Genomic DNA, 17388 nt, shown 5'->3' with positions numbered 1-17388 from the left:
GAGCAACATAAGAATCATCGGAGTTCCAGGGAGGCAACCCCAATGAGGGAGTAACAGTTAAAGAAATCATTGTTGAAAAGTTGTTAGAGCTGGAAAATGCAGGCATCCAGATCCAATAAGCCCTAAGAGTATCAACTAAAAGAGGCCCTAATAAGAAGATCCCAAGACATATGCTAATCAGAACAATGAATATCATAGAGATACAATACTGAAAGTAGCAAGATCAAAGAAGGAAATTACATACAAAGGATCGTCCCTTAGATTTATAGCAGACTATTTTATGAAACTCTTCAGGCCTGAGGTCAATGGTGGGATATAATTAAAAAAAACTTAATGAAATGAGCACCTCACCAAAAATGCTTTACCTGGCTAGACTCTCATTCAGATTTGAAGGAATCAGATACAACTTCATGGATAAGCAACAGCTCAGGAACTTCATAGAATAAAACCAGCCTTAAAAGAAGGACTGAAAGGATTACTGTAAAGCAATACAAACCCCACCAGCACAACAAACCTCTACAGAAAGATGGCAGAAAACCCCATGACAATAATCTCTCTCGGGGCCGGAGCGATAGCACAGCGGGTAGGGCGTTTGCCTTGCATGCGGCCGACCCGGGTTCGATCCCCGGCATCCCATATGGTCCCCCAAGCACCGCCAGGGGTAATTCCTGAGTGCAAAGCCAGGAGTAACCCCTGGGCATCGCTGGGTGTGACCCAAAAAGCAAAAAAAAAAAAAAAAAAACTCTCTCAATGACAATGGACCGATTGCACCAATTAAGAGAGAGAGTGGTAAAATGGATTAAAATACTGAATCCAACATCCTGTTGCCTACAAGAAACACATTTGAATAGTCAGAGCAAACATAGACTCAAAGTCAAAGCTGGAAAACAGTTTTTCAAGCAAAGAATATTTGTGAAAAGGTCAGGGTGGCCATACTGGCATCTGGTGACATAGATTTCAAACTAAAAAGGGTTAGAAGGAACAGTGGAGGCCCTTTCTTAGTAATTAAGATATATGTACTCCAGGAAGAAATTACAGTCCTAAACATATATGCACCCAATGAGGGACCAGCAAAATACTTAAAACAACTGCTAATAGACTTCAAGGAAGACATTGGTAGCAACACAATGGTGGTTGGAGACGTCAACACCACCTTATCACCTCTTGATAGATCAACAACAGAAATAGCTTTTGTTATTCGCAAAATAGCAATAATAGCAACAAAATAATATAGACAAAAATAGTAGCAACAAAACAACAAAGTAATAGCAAGGAAGTACTGGCTCTGAAGGAAGAAATGGAAGAGAGAGAGAGACAGAGACAGAGACAGAGAGAGAGAGAAAGACAGAGAGAGAGATTTAATAGATATATACAGGACTTTTCAACCCCCTAGAGTCGAATACAGTCTTCTCCAGCGCACATGGGACATTCTCCAAGATTGACCACGCGCTGGGCCATAAAACATCACTGTATCACTGTATCACTATCATCCCGTTGTTCATTGATTTGCTCAAGCAAGCACCAGTAACGTCTCCATTCATTCCAGCCCTGAGATTTTAGCAGCTGTTCCTTACTCATCCTTCCCAACAGTGCCATATTGGAGGCTCTTTCAGGGTCAGGGGAATAAGACCCGGTATTGTTACTGTTTTTGGCTTATTGAACACATATGTTTAGTTTTAACATACTTGCTTGTATTCTCTTATATATATTTTCTTCGTTCCTCTCAGAGACCCTGGCAAACTACTAAGAGTATCCTGCCATAAGACATACATATATAAAATCAGAAGACAGAAATAGTATCACCTATATTTTCAGACCATAATGCACTTAAAATAGAGTTAATAACACACACAAGCAGAGAACCAAATCAAAGACCTGGAAATTAAATAGCTCACTACTGAAAAACCAGTGGGTTGGAGAGGAAATTAAAGAAGAAATCAAAAGATTCCTGAAAACAAATGAGAATGAGGACACAAGCTACCAGAACCTGTGGGATGTAGCTAAATCAGTGTTAAGAGAAAAGTTTACAGCTCTGAAAGCATTCATCAGGAAGGAAGAAAGGGCCCATGTAAACAACTTGACTTCATAGCTTAAGATCTTAGAAAATGACCAACAAAAGGAGCCCAAACCAAGCAGGAGGAAAGGAATAATAAAGCTCAGGGCAGGGGCTGGAGCGATAGCACAGCGGGTAGGGCATTTGCCTTGCATGCGGCCAACCCGGGTTCAATTCCCAGCATCCCATATGGTCCCCTGAGCACTGCCAGGAGTGATTCTTGAGTGCAGAGCCAGGAGTGACCCCTGTGCATCTCCGGGTATAGCCCAAAAAGCAAAAAAAAAAAAAAAAAAAAAAAACCCAGGGCAGAAATTAATGAGATGGAACCCTCAAGAACAATCCAAAAGATCAATGAAACCAAGAGCTGGTTCTTTGAAAAGAACCAAAAAACTCCTACAAACAATAGGTTTATACAATAGAGTTGCAGGCTATGAAATCAATACCTGGAAGTTTATCGCTTTCCTATATTCAAATAATGGAAGAGAAGAAAGAGATATTTAAAAAAATCCCATTCACAATTGTTCCTCAGAAAATCAAGTACCACCCTGGAGAGGGGTGAGTGACACTCCTCCCCGTCCCAAGGGACCCTGCCCCAGCAGCTGAAAACCTCCAGAACTCACCCGCTGCTCTCTATATACTTGAACTGAGCCTCATCCACAAGTGAATCCCCCCTCAAAACCCAGGTATGCGGGACTTTGTGACTGAGAACTCTGGGTTCAATGGGACTGGGAACGGAGATCCTCTACCTGTATCCCCCTGTCTCTGACAACTCAGCAGCCATGCTCATAAGCCACCCCTGGCTGGTGCCAGATAATCTTGTCATAGGCCATAGGCCACCATCCAGATCACATATCCTTCTCTGCTGAAAGGAAGCATAACATGATGCTTGCCATAATCATGTCTCCGGACCCTGAGCCATGCTGTTTCACTTGGGGTGCCCCAGAGGTGGGGGCAGATGAGACCCCTCCCTGCCCCAAGGGACCCAGTCCTGGGCAGCTGAAAACCTCCAGAACGCAACTGCCACCATGCTCACAGCAGCTCTCCACACGCTCAGACCAAACCTCATATGGCTGCGTGACACTTCATAGGACACACCCTTTCCATACTCCAAGAATACCGGACCACATTTGATGGGGTTCAAAGTAGGAGGCAACCAATCTTAGAGGGAAATATTTTTTTCACAGATATATATATATATTTATATATATATGTAAAAGCACACAATGCTTAACCTTTAACAACATGTTAGTCATCTCTTATAGAAGGGCTTAATGGCTTGTGGGTAAAATACAACAATCTTCACACTCTTTCCTCTAAGGATACTTCTTAGAGGAAAAGTATCATTTTCAGCGGTTTTTCATAACAAACAAGACAAAATATATTATTTTGGTTCTGCATTGGGGCGGGGATTTCGGTTAGTGATGAAAACATCTGAAATATGGTGGTGGGAAGGTGTAATGGTGGTGGGATTGGTGCCTGAATATTAAATGTAATCAAATATTGTGAACTACTTTATAAAATAAAAAAATTTTTAAAAATCAAGTACCCCGGAGTTAACAAAGGAGGTAAAGGACATATATAAAGAAAACTACAAAATGTACTCCAAGAAATAAAAGAGGATACATGGATATGGAGACGCATCCCCTGCTCATGGATTGGGAGAATTAACATTGTCAATTAACAATTAACATTGTCAGTACTCTCCAAAACATTACATAGATTCCATGCAGTCCCTATAAGGATACCCATGACTTTTTCAGAGAAATAGATCAAACACTCCTGAAATTTATATGGAACAATAAATCCCCACGAAGAGCTAAAGCAATCCTTGGGAAAAAGATGATGGGAGATATCTCCTTTCCCAACTTCAAACTGTACTACAAAGCGGTAGTAATTAAAACAGCATGGTATTGGAATAAAAACATAACTGCAGGCCAATGGAATAGAGTTGAATATCCTGACACAGACCCTCAAATATATGAAAATTTATTCTTTGATAAGGAAGTAGGAAATATGAAGTGGAGCAAAGAAAGCCTCTTCAACCAGTGATGCTGGGAAAACTGGTCAACTACATGTAAAAAAAAATGAACTCAGATTTTTTTCTAATGCCATGCACAAAATCAAAGTGAATTAAAGACCTCAATATCAGACCTGAATCTATGAGGTACATGGAAGAAAACGTAGGCAAAATCCTCCATGACACTGAAGTTCAAGGCATCTTCAAAGATGAAAACTACTGACCAAGCAAGTGGAAGCAAATATAAACAAGTAAGACTATGTAAAACTAAGAAGCCTCTGCACCTCAAAAGAAATGGTGTCTAAAATACAAGGACAGCCCACGGAAAACGTAGGTAAAAACCTCCATGACATTAAAGCAAAAGGCATCTTCAAAGATGAAATACCACTGACCAAGCAAGTGGAAGCAACAAATGGGACTACATTAAACTAAGAAGCTTCTGCACCTCAAAGCAGTGTCCAAGATTCAAAGAGAGCCCCCAGAATGGGAAAAATTACTTACCCAGTACCCATCTGATAAAGGTTAATATCAAAGTTATATAGGGTACTGGTAGAACTTTACAAAAAAATGACATCCAACCCCATCAAAAAATGGGGAGAGTAATTGAACAGAAACTTCCTCAAAGAAGAAATTCGAATGACCGAAAGGCACCTGAAAAAATGCTCTACATCACTAATCGTCTGAGAGATGCAAATCCAAACAACAATGAGATATATCATCTTACACCACAGAGACTGGCTCATGTCCAAAAGAACAAGAGCAACCAATGCTGGCATAGAAGTGGGGATTTTAGAAATTAAGCTCCTATTTGACCCAGCAATACCACTTCTGGGAATATGCCCTTGGAGCTCAAAAACACACAGCAGAAACACCATCTGCACATCTGTATTCATTGCAGCATTATTCACAATAGCCAAAATTTGGAAACAACTGTTGTGCCCAAGAACAGATGACCAGATCAAGAAACTAGAGTATATCTGCATAATGGAATACTATGCAACTGTTAGGAAGAATGAAGTCATGAAATTTTCTTATAAATGAATTGACATGGAGAGTATCGTGTTAAGTGAAATGAGTCAGAAGGACAGGATCAAGGGATCAAGTATAGAATATTGAATTCACTTGTGGGATATATACGTTTATATATATACGTATATATATTTATATATCCTAGTTCTCTCTCTCAGAGAACCTGGCAAGGTACCGAGAACATCCTGCCCGCACAGCAGAGCCTGGCAAGCTCTCTGTGGCGTATTTGACATGCCAAATACAGTAACAATGAGGGGTTTCATTCCCCTTGCCCTGAAAGAGCCTCCAATGAGGCACCACTGGGAAGAATGAGTAAAGAGAGGCTGCTAAAATCTCAGGCCTAGGACGAATGGAGACATTATTGGCACCTGCTTGAGCAAATCGATGATCAATGGCATGACAGTGATACAGTGATATATATAACTAATATCCAAGGTGAGGGTAAAGAGGGGCCAGGAGGAAAGGCCAATAGTTGGAAGCTTGCCACAAGAGTGTGTCTGGGGTGAAGGGCACAGGTAAAGGGATATACCTGATAACCTTTTATTATCTGCATTGCAAACCATAGGCCCAAAAGGAAAGAGATGTGGAAAAGAGGCAGAGAGAGAGAGAGAGAGAGAGAGAGAGAGAGAGAGAGAGAGAGAGAGAGAGAGAGAGAGAGAGAAAGACTGAGAGAATTGCCTACATAGTGGCAGGCATGGGAAGACTGAGAGAATTGCCTACATAGTGGCAGGCATGGGATGGGGCAGGGGGGCGGGGGGGCGTCTGGGAGGGAAACTGGGACCATTGGTGGTGGGAAAAGTATAATGGTGAAAGAATGGGTGTTGGAACATTATATGAAATGCAATCATGAACAACTTTGTAAATGTGTATATCAGTGGATTCAATTAAAAAATAAATAAATGGGAAAAATAAAAGTGTTATTATGAAAAAAATGTCACTGCATATTTTTCTTATTTATTTACTTATGTATCCTCGTCCTGATTGTTTCCATTCCTTGCCTGTTGTGAATAATGTTGCCATAAATGTGAGAACAGGGAGGTATCATTGAGACAGTGATTTTTTTTCTTTGTATACTCCGTAGTGGGATTGGCAGCTCTATTTTTTAATTTCCTGCAGAACTCCATACTTTTTCCCACTGAAGGTTGTATCAGCTCATATTTGTGTATGAGTGTACATAGCTTCCCTTTCCCTCCATTCGATCCAGCTTTTTATTATCCCATGTGTGTTTGATAATAGCCATCTTGATGGATATGAGATGGTATCTCAGTGTTTTGATTTGCATTTCCCCACTGTTTACTTATATTGAGCACTTTTCTATGTTACCTGGTGGTTATCTTTGGAATATGGTCTTTGGAAAATGGTCTCTTCAGTTGTTTTTCCTATTTTAAAATTGAATTTTAAAAAATTTGTTATTGACTTATATGTTCCTTGCACTAGGTATATGATTTGCAAACATTCTCTTAATACCCTTTTGTAAGCTTTCTTTTAATTTTGTTGGTGATTTCCTTTGCTGGGCAGAAACCTTTTAATTTGAATAGAATTATTTATTTTTATGTTTGCTGCTTTTGTCTTTATTAAGGAGCTTGCCACCATGTTTTCACCTAGGAGTTTTATTATTCCCTTATGTTCAAATTTTTAATAGATTTTGAGTTGATTTTTGCATGTAGTGGAAAATTGAGGGAAGTTTTCCTTTAAATTAATATTTATGCATTCTTGAACAGATGAATGCTTTTTTAATGTGCTCTTAATGCAGCAAAAATCTTCAGCAGGACTATTTCCATTTTGATATCTAAAACCCTCACAAATCCTTAAAATGAGCGACTCTTAATTATAACCAAGAATATTCAGGGCCTGAGCTATAGTACAGTGGGTAGGATGTTTGCCTTGCATGTGGCTGACTTGGGTTTTATCTCCATGATTTCATATGATCCCCTAAGCATCCCAGAGTGCAAAATTAGGAATAAATCCTAAGTACCACTGGGTGTGCCCCCCAAAAGGGAATATGCAGAATTTCAAAATGACTAGTGCTGTCAGCCACCCATAATAATAGTAATTCATTATAATGTATGTCAGTCAGAATTGAAGAAACATCTGAATATGAGCGAATGATTATTTAACAAAGATGCTACATCTTCAGGAGACCAGCTTAGAGAACTATCTAGCAACCTCACACTTCTGAGTCCTCGCACCCTGATTTTTGGGTGATGTCTGGACAGTAATTAAGCACATTTATTTATTTATTTATTTGCTTTTTTGGTCACACCCGGAGATGCACAGGGGTTACTCCTGGTTCTACACTCAGGAATTACTCCTGGCGGTGCTCAGGGGACATATGGGATGCTGGGATTTGAACCCAGGTTGGCCGAGTGCAAGGCAAACACCCTTACCCGCTGTGCTATTGCTCCAGCCCCAATCAAGCACATTTAAAAGGAAGGCTGTTGACTGTTATTTTTCCTTTTTTCAATTTCCTAAGGTTTGGCATTAGATTGTTTATAGCCTAACCTGATGTAAAAGATACCCCACAATAATCGCAAGTAGAGAAAAGTGTATTAATCTCCAGAATGTCCAGTGGCAGAGTGGTCCAGGGTTGGAGGGGGTAGCTTGATAAGATGGGCATCAGCTTGTTCCGGCTCTAGTAGTCTTTCTCCCTGGCACAGGACGCAGGCAGAGTAGGAAAGGAAGCCCATAGGAAGTGCCTCATCTAAAAAAAGGCATCGTGTCTGTGTGGTATTTTCAGTAGAATTGTTCTCGCAGCTGCCCCTAGTTGGGAAGCAGGTTTGAACTAGATAGCTATGTACCTGGTGAGAACTCTAAGATGGTAGGCTAAAGAGAACCGGACAAAATCTAAAAGCTCATTCATCACTCATTGTTGTCCATTATTTCAGCGAACTGAACTGTTGATTGCCCAGTTTATGCAGCAGAGGTAGTTATGAAGATTAAGACAGTCCTTTGGAGGCTGGAGTGATAGCACAGCGGATAGGGCATTTGCCTAGCATGTGGCAGACCCGGGTTTGATTCCCAGCATCCCATATGGTCCCCTGAGCACTGCCAGGAGTAATTCCTGAGTGTAGAGCCAGGAGTATCCCTGTGCATCGCCAGGTGTAACCCCCCCAAAAAAAACAAACTAAAAAAAAAAAAGACAGTCCTTAGCCCTACTGTCTTCAGAGTCTACTCATGAGGCAGAAACATAAGCCATTTGTAAAGCATTTTAAAATTCATTTCTGAAACAGTAATACAAGCACCATGCACCAGAGAGGGGTGGGGGAGAGGGAAAAGGAGGAGGGGGAGAGAGAAAGAAAGAGAGAGTGGGAGGGGGAGAGAGAAGGAAGAGAGAGGGAGGGAGAGAGAGAGAGAGAGAGAGAGAGAGAGAGAGAGAGAGAGAGAGGACTTCTTATTTTTGCATGGGCTCTTCCTTGCCTATTAAACCACCTCTGCTTATCTTTATTGATCATGCATTTTTACCTATGGTTGATGTTGTTGTCATTTTCAGGTGTAAAGAAAGTACTACCTCCACCACCAGAAACAAAGAAGGTAGGTGGCCCTTAACTTTCGGGAGCATTTGCAGCTTTACGGGTGTGTGGAATTTCATTCAGGTGACACCATTTGTCCTTCCCATCTAAAGTCAGATCGTAAAAGAAAAGCCATGGCTTATTTGCCTTTCCCTTGAAGTTAATTCTCAATTTAATTAGATAAGATAGCGGCCTTATTATTATCTGGCTTTTTTTTTAACCTGTATATCGACCTAAAGAATAGTATTTAGACATTCTGAGACTTTAAAGCAGTGGTTCTCAATGTTTCTATGACCATGACTTCCTTCTAAAGTTGTCTCCTTGCCGTTACGCACTTATCTTACCATTTGCCCCCCTAGTCTCATGGTGTGGACCCTCATTTATGCAGTCTTCATATGTCACCGCCCCCCCTTCTAAAGTCTGCCTTGAAAGGTCCTGGGGACCCACAGGGAAGCATATGACTCCATTTGAGAAATATTACTTTAAAGGAATATTTCAGTGTTAGGTCACAGTGTTAGGACAAAGGGATGACTTTTGGGATCTAATGTTAGATCTGTGAAGGGTAGGGTATGGTGGAAAACATATTTACTGTAGACCAGACAGGACCTGAGTCAATGTTAAGTGGATATGATTGATTTTGGATAGGTTACTTAGACCATTGTTTCCTTGGCTGTAAAATGGGTATTATTTTTCATGGGGTATTAATGATAAATGAGTCTATGTACTAAGACTATGGAATAGACTATCTATATGACTATGCAGTAAAACTGGATTATGTATGTGACTACAAAGACTTGTACTATGTACTAGACTATGTATAAAACTATCTAATACACACTAAACTATGTAATATGTACTGGATACAAAGTTAATAAAATTATATAATATGTACTAGAGCATTAAATATGGATTTATGGATTTCTACCAAAAGTTGCCCTACTTAAAACCACGGGTACATGGGAGCATCGCTAGCCTATGTGTCTAGAAAGCATCAATTTCGAACAAATAATAAATGTTACTCCTATTCTTAAAGAATTAATAAGCATGACAGGAGAGAGAAAATATTAAAAAAAAATACATCATGCCCAGTGTGTTCAATTTTCTGAATTACCCAGAGAATGAGTAAAAGTCTGTTTAATGTTCTGTCAGGGGGGTGTGAAGAGAGCTGTGGAAAGTGAAAGTATCCTGGGGTGTCTCTGACTAGTTCTCACACGGGCCAGGCTGGGGTCCTGCACTCTCACTCACCCTTCCTAGCCACTCCATCCTTCTGCTCCAGCACTCAGCTTCTTCAACACAAAACACTTGATCGAATGGGTTCTCTCCCTCTTCTATCATATTGGGACTCCAAAGTTTAGAAACCTGTCATTCCTATAGGTCTTTCACTGTGCAGTAAGAAAATTACATGTAAAACTAAAAATACCGAGGAGGATTATTTGCTGTGGTTCATCAAAAGAAATAAATGAGCTAAGAAACACAGGGCAGAAACCAGACTGACCTCTTGACAGGCTTTTCATATTTTCCTACTTTCAGATCTAGTGCACATTTGTTCTTTCACTTGTGCAGAATTGGCCCAACTTTGAGTAGCCCATCTCTCATCTATCTAGATCATCATGATACTTGAATTAAAAAAAAAAACTGTGACTGTGTGAGCATTAAATGATAGGTACAATGTAGAATGAATATTGTTAACAGGTATGTTTTCTATATCTGAAAGTTGCCATGAGTAGATTTTAAAATTTCTCACCACACATGCCAACAAAATATAACTGTGAGGTAATGGATTTGTTAACCAACCTTATTTTTGGTAATTATTTTATAATACTGGCACTAAAATACAACTATTTGAAATATAATCAATTATATTAGCACAGTGGGTAGGGTGTTTGCCTTGCATGTGGCCAACCCGGGTTTGATTCCTCCGTCCCTCTCGGAGAACCCGGCAAGTTACCAAGAGTATCTCACCTGCACGGCAGAGCCTGGCAAGCTACCCATAGCGTATTTGATATGCCAAAAACAGTAACAACAAGTCTCACAATGGAGACTTTACTGGTGCCCGCTTGAGCAAATCGATGATCAAGGGGATGACAGTAACAGTGACAGTGATACTTCATGGATTATTAAAGATAATAAGACATTATGTGCTACACTATGTACTGAAATATTGTATATTCAACTCTATGGGTTACTAAGGAATTAAGGGTAAACGAGACTTACTATTGTGTACTAAACTGTAGTAGAGTATTATATATTCTACTTTATAAGATATTAAGGATAAATGAGACTTATGTGCTAGACTATGTACTGAAGTATTCTATAGTCTACTTTGTGGGTTATTCAGGATAGATGAAACTTATTACTGTGCACTAAATTATGTACTAGAGCATTTTATATTCTATGGATTTTTGACAATAAATGAGACTTATCATATACTAGACTATACTAAAGCATTGTATATTCTACTTCCTGTGTTACTAAGGCTAAATGAGACTTTGATTTAGGCGCAGTAAGGTGTGTGCCTTATACCTAGTAGACTTGGAGAAGTTCCGTTCCTTTGGGTGGGAGGAGACTTGATGGAAGACTCCTCTCTGTGGTGCTTTCCCGTCACTGCTGGCCATTGGAACAATACACCTAGTCTACCTTTGTTCTTCTGGACTCTGCTCACAGATACCCTTGCATCTCTTTTGATAGTGATGTGAAAATTATTCAACGTTCCCTTTTATACCCTCTTTCAGACAACTTGCCCTGGGCACTGCCCCTTTAATGATTATTTTTTATTTTTTTTCTCTTTTTTCCCAAATTTTATTTTCATCAAGTTGTTCACAGCAATTGACACATTCAGTATTTCAATACCTATCCCACCACCGTGACAACTTCCCTCCACCATTTCAAATTTTCTCACCACTACTGAAACCTGCAATGCAGGCAGATGCTAAATAATTTATTTTGTATTACTTCTTATGAATAGTATAGGGTGTCATTCAGCTGCGAAAGCGGCTGTGTGCTCCTGGATATCTAAAGCTTTAAATAACTGGGGTCTGGAGACATCTCTGTGGTGAGCTGCTGTCTTCTGAAATTCATTCCTGAGTCTCTGGATCACAGCCATTAATGTGCTTAAATGGTGCCCGGAGGCAGTTTGTAGGTGTGACAGCCAGGACTCCGGAAGGGTGGGGGCATGGGGAGGGACGGCCCATACCCATCTCCATGTGGCCTGGAGTTTTCAGTCACTGGTCCTGCATACCTGGGTTTTTCTTCTGGAAGTTTGTGGCCATTGGGGTTCATCTGGAGTAGGAAGAGAGACTGTCTGCTCCGTCTGAGACACTCAGCACGGATCCAGAGAGATCTCTGTGGCAAGCTGCTCTCTTCGGAGATTCATTTGTTAATGCCCTTAAATGGTGCACCGAGGCAGTTCACGGGCATGACCTGTCTTTTGATGGCTAAAGACAGCTTTTGCTCATCTCCTACATTTTGAAATGCATGACAGATCCAGAAGCATCCACATCATCTAACTCAGAGGATCTCCTGAATTCTGTTTGGTAGGTTGGAGATTTCTGGTCTGTACGCTGGTGATAGGTGAATCATTTATAGTTTGGCCTCACACTCTTTTGAACAGAAGGTTCAACTCTCCCCCCTGCTTGCCTTTTCTCAGCGAAGGCCTCCTCCACCCATTCCTCCTGAAGAAGAAGACAACGGTGAAGAAGTAGTTGTGGCTATGTATGATTTCCAAGCAACAGAAGCACATGATCTCAGATTAGAGAGAGGCCAAGAATATATCATATTAGAGAAGAACGATGTTCATTGGTGGAGAGCAAGAGATAAGTACGGGTATGTAGTGCCTCTCCGTGACATCCTGGGAGATAAGAGCTGATGAGGACAGGATAATCAGTTACCCACTTGTAATGAGACTAGTTCACCCAGTGTCAGTTACATGATTATCACTTTGGCTTTTTGGGTCCCCCTTCCCCCAGATTTTATTTTATTAAATAAAGCACCATGAATTACAACGTTACTTGGATTTTCAACATACACTGTTTTGTCACCAATCTTGGCATCCGTGTCAATTTCCCTCTACCAGTGTTCCCAGGTTCCCTCTCCTACCCTTCCTACCCCTGCTGTCTTGACAGGCCTCTTTTATGTTTGGTTATTATAGTTTGAGTCTTGTGATTTCAGGGTTTTTGACTCTGTGGTTTGGGTATCTAGCTCTGTCATTCCTTAACACTGCTGATGTGCAACCCCCCCCCCCCTGTTAATTCTCATCTATCTCTTTTCTGCTTCCCCTTCACTCTAGTTCTTTCTTTTTCCTCCTTCTTCTCAGGGGCTAAGGGTGATCTAGGCATCCCCCCTTTTAACTGTTACTCTAAATACAACATTTAAGTGATATCATCCCATGCTGTCCTTCTTCTTACTTCATTTAACATGATATCTTCCAGTTCCACTCATTTTTTTTTGTTTTGTTTTTTGGGTCACACCCAGCGATGCACAGGGGTCACTCCTGGTTCTACACTCAGGAATTACTCCTGGTGGTGCTCAGGGGACCATATGGGATGCTGGGATTCAAACCCGGGTCGGCCGCATGCAAGGCAAATGCCCTACCCGCTGTGCTATCGCTTCAGCCCCCCAGTGCCACTCATCTTGAAGCAATGCATTATCTTTGTATTGAATTCTTAGTGGTGACTCTGTAAATGTAACTGGATCAACCACTTTGTGCCAGAAATTTGAGTGACACTATCTCTTTTTCACTCATTGTCTGTTTAGTTATGTATTTTCGAGTTGGGGGAAATTACCTTTTATGTTTTACTTCAATGAGGTAAGTATATTTGATTTTTTTTTTAAGAAAGGAAGAGAGATGGGAGAACCTACATATAATCTAAATCTATCTATATGTATATATTTGGATAAATTACTTACACATACATGCATGACATTAAAAGAACAGAATTATTTATACACGATAATTTCAGAGTTAGAGGTAAAGTCTCTTCAACCTTATTATTAACAAATAATGGGTAAATATGAATCATTAAAGGGAAAGAGAAGAGTGTCTTTTTAGACTTTAATTAATAAAACTCTGTATCTTGTACTTCCCTCTGAAGTTTAACCATGTTTCTCTTTCGAGTTCTCATAGGTTAGATGAAGACTCTTTGTCCTGCCCAGAGCACACTCTAACCTGCTTTCTCTCCTCCCTCCCGACTGTCTCTTTCCCAATTCCAAATCTTTTCCTCAGGCTGCAGGAGAAGCGGGAGAGCTTCTGCATTGCTGAGGCCTTTCTTTTCTCCTCACCTCTTAGTAAGTGCGTCTTTCCAGGAGTGCTGTGGGTTTGCTGTGCATGACTCCCTTCTTAGGAAATCTTAACCTTTACCCCACGCTAACGAGAAGATTGTTACTGCTTCTTCTCAAAGACTCAGGACTACTTTTATTCTTAAAATTTTATATCATAGTCATTTCAACCATCCATGAACATGTATAATAGTACACTGCACCCCTTGTAACTTCATAGATTACAAGTATTTTCCAGTTATTTTTTTGTCCCAAGGAGAGAAGGGGAATTTGATTAAAAAAAAAAAGACCAACTTATTTATTTTGGTCCTACAACCAAGGTGCTAGGGGGATCATGTAGTGCTAGGGATTGGAACTGGTCTCTAGTGCTTTAATCTCTCTATGGCCCCCCCCCTTTTTTTTTTAAACCAGCCTAGATTTATCAATTCTCCTGATTGGTTTTATTTCCTGGAGTATATAAAAGTAATTTCAAGTCATCATGTCATTTCCCTGCTCATTCAAAAAGTTAAAAAAAAAAACCTTTTTAAAACAATTGCTGAGTCATTATCATGATTGACCAACATTAAAAAATAGCTTCTGGGGCCAGAGTGATAATACAGCAGATAGGGTATTTGACTTGATATGGACCAACAACCCAGGTTCGATCCTTAGCATCTACATGGTCCCCAGGGGTGATCCCTGAGCTCAGAGCCAGGAGGAAGCCCTCAGCACAACTGAGTGCAGCCCCGAAGCAAACAACAACAACAATCGCAACAACAAAATAGTATCTGAGTCTGGAGAGAGAATATAGTAGGTAGAACCCTTCCCTTGCACACGGCTGACCTGGGTTTGATGCCTGGCACCTCATATGGTTCCTTGAGCCCTGCCAGAAGTGATCCCTGAGCACAGAGCCAAGCATGAGCCCTGAGCACTGCCAGGTGTGGCTCGCAAAGCAAAATAAATTTAAAAAAATAATAATAATTTGAAAAGTAGTATCTGTAGGCTTTTCTGTAACCTTTTGGGGCTTGGATGAAGAATTCAAAATAAAACCCATGTGTTATTTATTTAAATACTTAAGGTTATAAGTTAAACTGGCCCAATCACCTGACAAAACATAATGTATTCTTCAACTTGAAAAAAACATGCCTTTGGGGAAGTCAACTAATCTTTCTTATAAACTTTAGGCAACATTATGCTTTTGCTAGTATAGAAATGTCATGGTTTTTCTTTTAATAACTTCTAAGTAATTTCAGTATGTCTTTTTTTCTTGTTTCTAGGAGTGAAGGATATATTCCAAGTAATTATGTAACAGGAAAGAAATCAAACAATTTAGATCAATATGAGTAAGTAAAAGGTTGTTTTTTTTTTTTTGTGACTGTGGAAGCAGATAATGTCTTCATTTTCCTAGTTCTAGAAAGAAGCATAGCGAGTAGGGTGTTTGCCTTGCACGCCGCCAACCTGGGTTCGATTACTCCATCCCTCTCAGAGAACGCGGCAAGCTACTGAGAGTATCCCACCCACACAGCAGAGCCTGGCAAGCTCCCCGTGGCGTATTCAATATGCCAAAATCAGTAACTACAAGTCTCACAATGGAGACATTACTGGTGCCTGCTCGAGCAAATCGATGATCAACGGGATGACAGTGCGACAGTGCAATTCTTAGAAAGTAGTATTAATGGTTGTATAGTGTGGCAAGAGACTGGTGAGAATTCACTTCTATAATATACTTTACTTGAGGGCTCTTTGTAGGAATGGAGTTATACAAGCAAATTCAATTCAATTGAATTGACTTTAAACAAATCCTAGTTTATCTGACTTTGATATACATATTTTGGGGTGTCTTAGGGGCTTAATGCCATAGCCAGCGACACTCTGGGGTGCATGTCCAGGGCACAATATGTGGTGCTGGGGATCAAACTGGGTCTCGTGGATGCAAGGGAAGCACCTTAACCTGTGTACTACCTCTTTGGCCAGGAAATACAGCTAATGGGTCATTCATTTCAAAGAGTAGAACACAGGGCCCCTGAGACAGAGCAGCAGGCTGGGCATGTGCTCTGTATGCTGTAGAACCGGTTCCATCCCTGGCACCACATGGTTCCCTGGGCACTCTCAAACACAGAGCCTTATGTGGCCACAAAATAAAACAAAATAAAACCAAAATGAAGTGAAAATACAGTTCAGGGTGGTCATTAGAAAACATGAGATTCTATCTTTTTCTAGCTATCATGACAATTATTGTTTAAAAAACACAAAGCTTATTAAGAAAGAAGAATCATTTAGAGTGGACTTCTGTTCACGGTATATTTCCTTTCCATCCTTTTTACTATTTGGGAAAAAAATAGAATCACTTTGTGTCTAAACTCTGTATTTTCCACTTTATAAGTTGAATTTGAGTATATTTCCCCATTATTCTCCAAAGACATTTTCATGACTGTTTTATAACAGTTCTTTATAAAATTGCTTATTTCTGTCTCCTTACATGGAAGGAGAAGTATATTCCTTCTTTCTGTCGTAGAATCATGAAATACTGGAATCTTAGCATGTCTCAGATATTGTGCTTCACCTTAAAGGCTGTAACTGCATATGGCATGTGGCATATAATCCTTCAGACAATCATTTCTTCTGCATGAAACTATGTTTTATGAATTCCTTTGCTATATAAAATAATATATTTCTGTTGATTATCATAGTCAAATCTTTAAAAATTCTGTGTATTGGGCAAAAGGCTCTCTGTAAACCAGATTCCTGATGCATGCTGCCAACTTGATTTCCAGAGAAGTTGTACAGTTTATATGTGCACTAGAAATATGTGGCCAGCAGATTTTATTTTAGGGGACTCTTTTTGAGTATCTGGTGATGCTCAGGGCTTGCTTACTTCTGGCTCTGTGCTCAGGAATCTTTCCTGGCTGTGCTTGAGGGACCATATGTGATTCTGGGGGTCAAGCCAAATCAACCACCTTCAGGCTTCTTACCCACTATACTAACTTCTATGGCCCATGTGACCATATTTTAGAAAGAAGTTGATATATTCCCTTTTGTGGTAATTCTTAGGTATTGTATTGATGCATCATTCACTCACTTTCTTAAGAACGGAATCATCACCAGCAACAGAAAATCTATTTCCTCTCTTCATGTTATTTTTGGTAATATGGAGAGTACCTTAAACTCTAGAAAAGGATTAGTTTAGCTTCAAAAGTGATAGCACTCAGTGGTTTAATCCTTCAAAGTCCTGTTAGAAGTAGGTAAGTATATTTAAAAAAAAAAAAACGTATCTGAAGGACTGGAGTGATAGCACAGGTAGGGTGTTTGCCTTGCACGTGACCAACCCAGGTTCGATTTCTCCATCCTCTCAGAGAGCCCGGCAAGCTACTGAGAGTATCCCGCCCACATGGCAGAGCCTGGCAAGCTCCCCAGGGTGTATTCGATATGCCAAAAACAGTAACAATAAGTCTCACAATGGAGACGTTACTGGTGCCCGCTCGAACAAATTGATGAACAAAGGGATGACAGTGCTACAGGTATCTGAA

General features: G+C 40.3%; 1 protein-coding gene across 1 annotated transcript in view; it reads left to right on the top strand.

The window, feature by feature from the left end:
- Positions 1 to 17388, top strand: part of TEC (tec protein tyrosine kinase) — a 149311-nt gene that overhangs the window by 104587 nt on the left and 27336 nt on the right. Inside the window, exons 6-8 of the mRNA XM_004607993.2 lie at positions 8590 to 8630; positions 12255 to 12430; positions 15139 to 15204. Coding sequence (XP_004608050.1) covers positions 8590 to 8630; positions 12255 to 12430; positions 15139 to 15204 — 283 coding nt within the window. The remainder of the gene's footprint in view (positions 1 to 8589; positions 8631 to 12254; positions 12431 to 15138; positions 15205 to 17388) is intronic.

Source organism: Sorex araneus, chromosome 5, assembly GCF_027595985.1.
Source record: "Sorex araneus isolate mSorAra2 chromosome 5, mSorAra2.pri, whole genome shotgun sequence".
In the NCBI taxonomy this organism is placed as follows: Eukaryota; Metazoa; Chordata; class Mammalia; order Eulipotyphla; family Soricidae; genus Sorex; species Sorex araneus.
The sequence above is the reverse complement of the archived record's forward strand: the minus strand, read 5'-3'. Positions and strand labels throughout refer to the sequence as shown.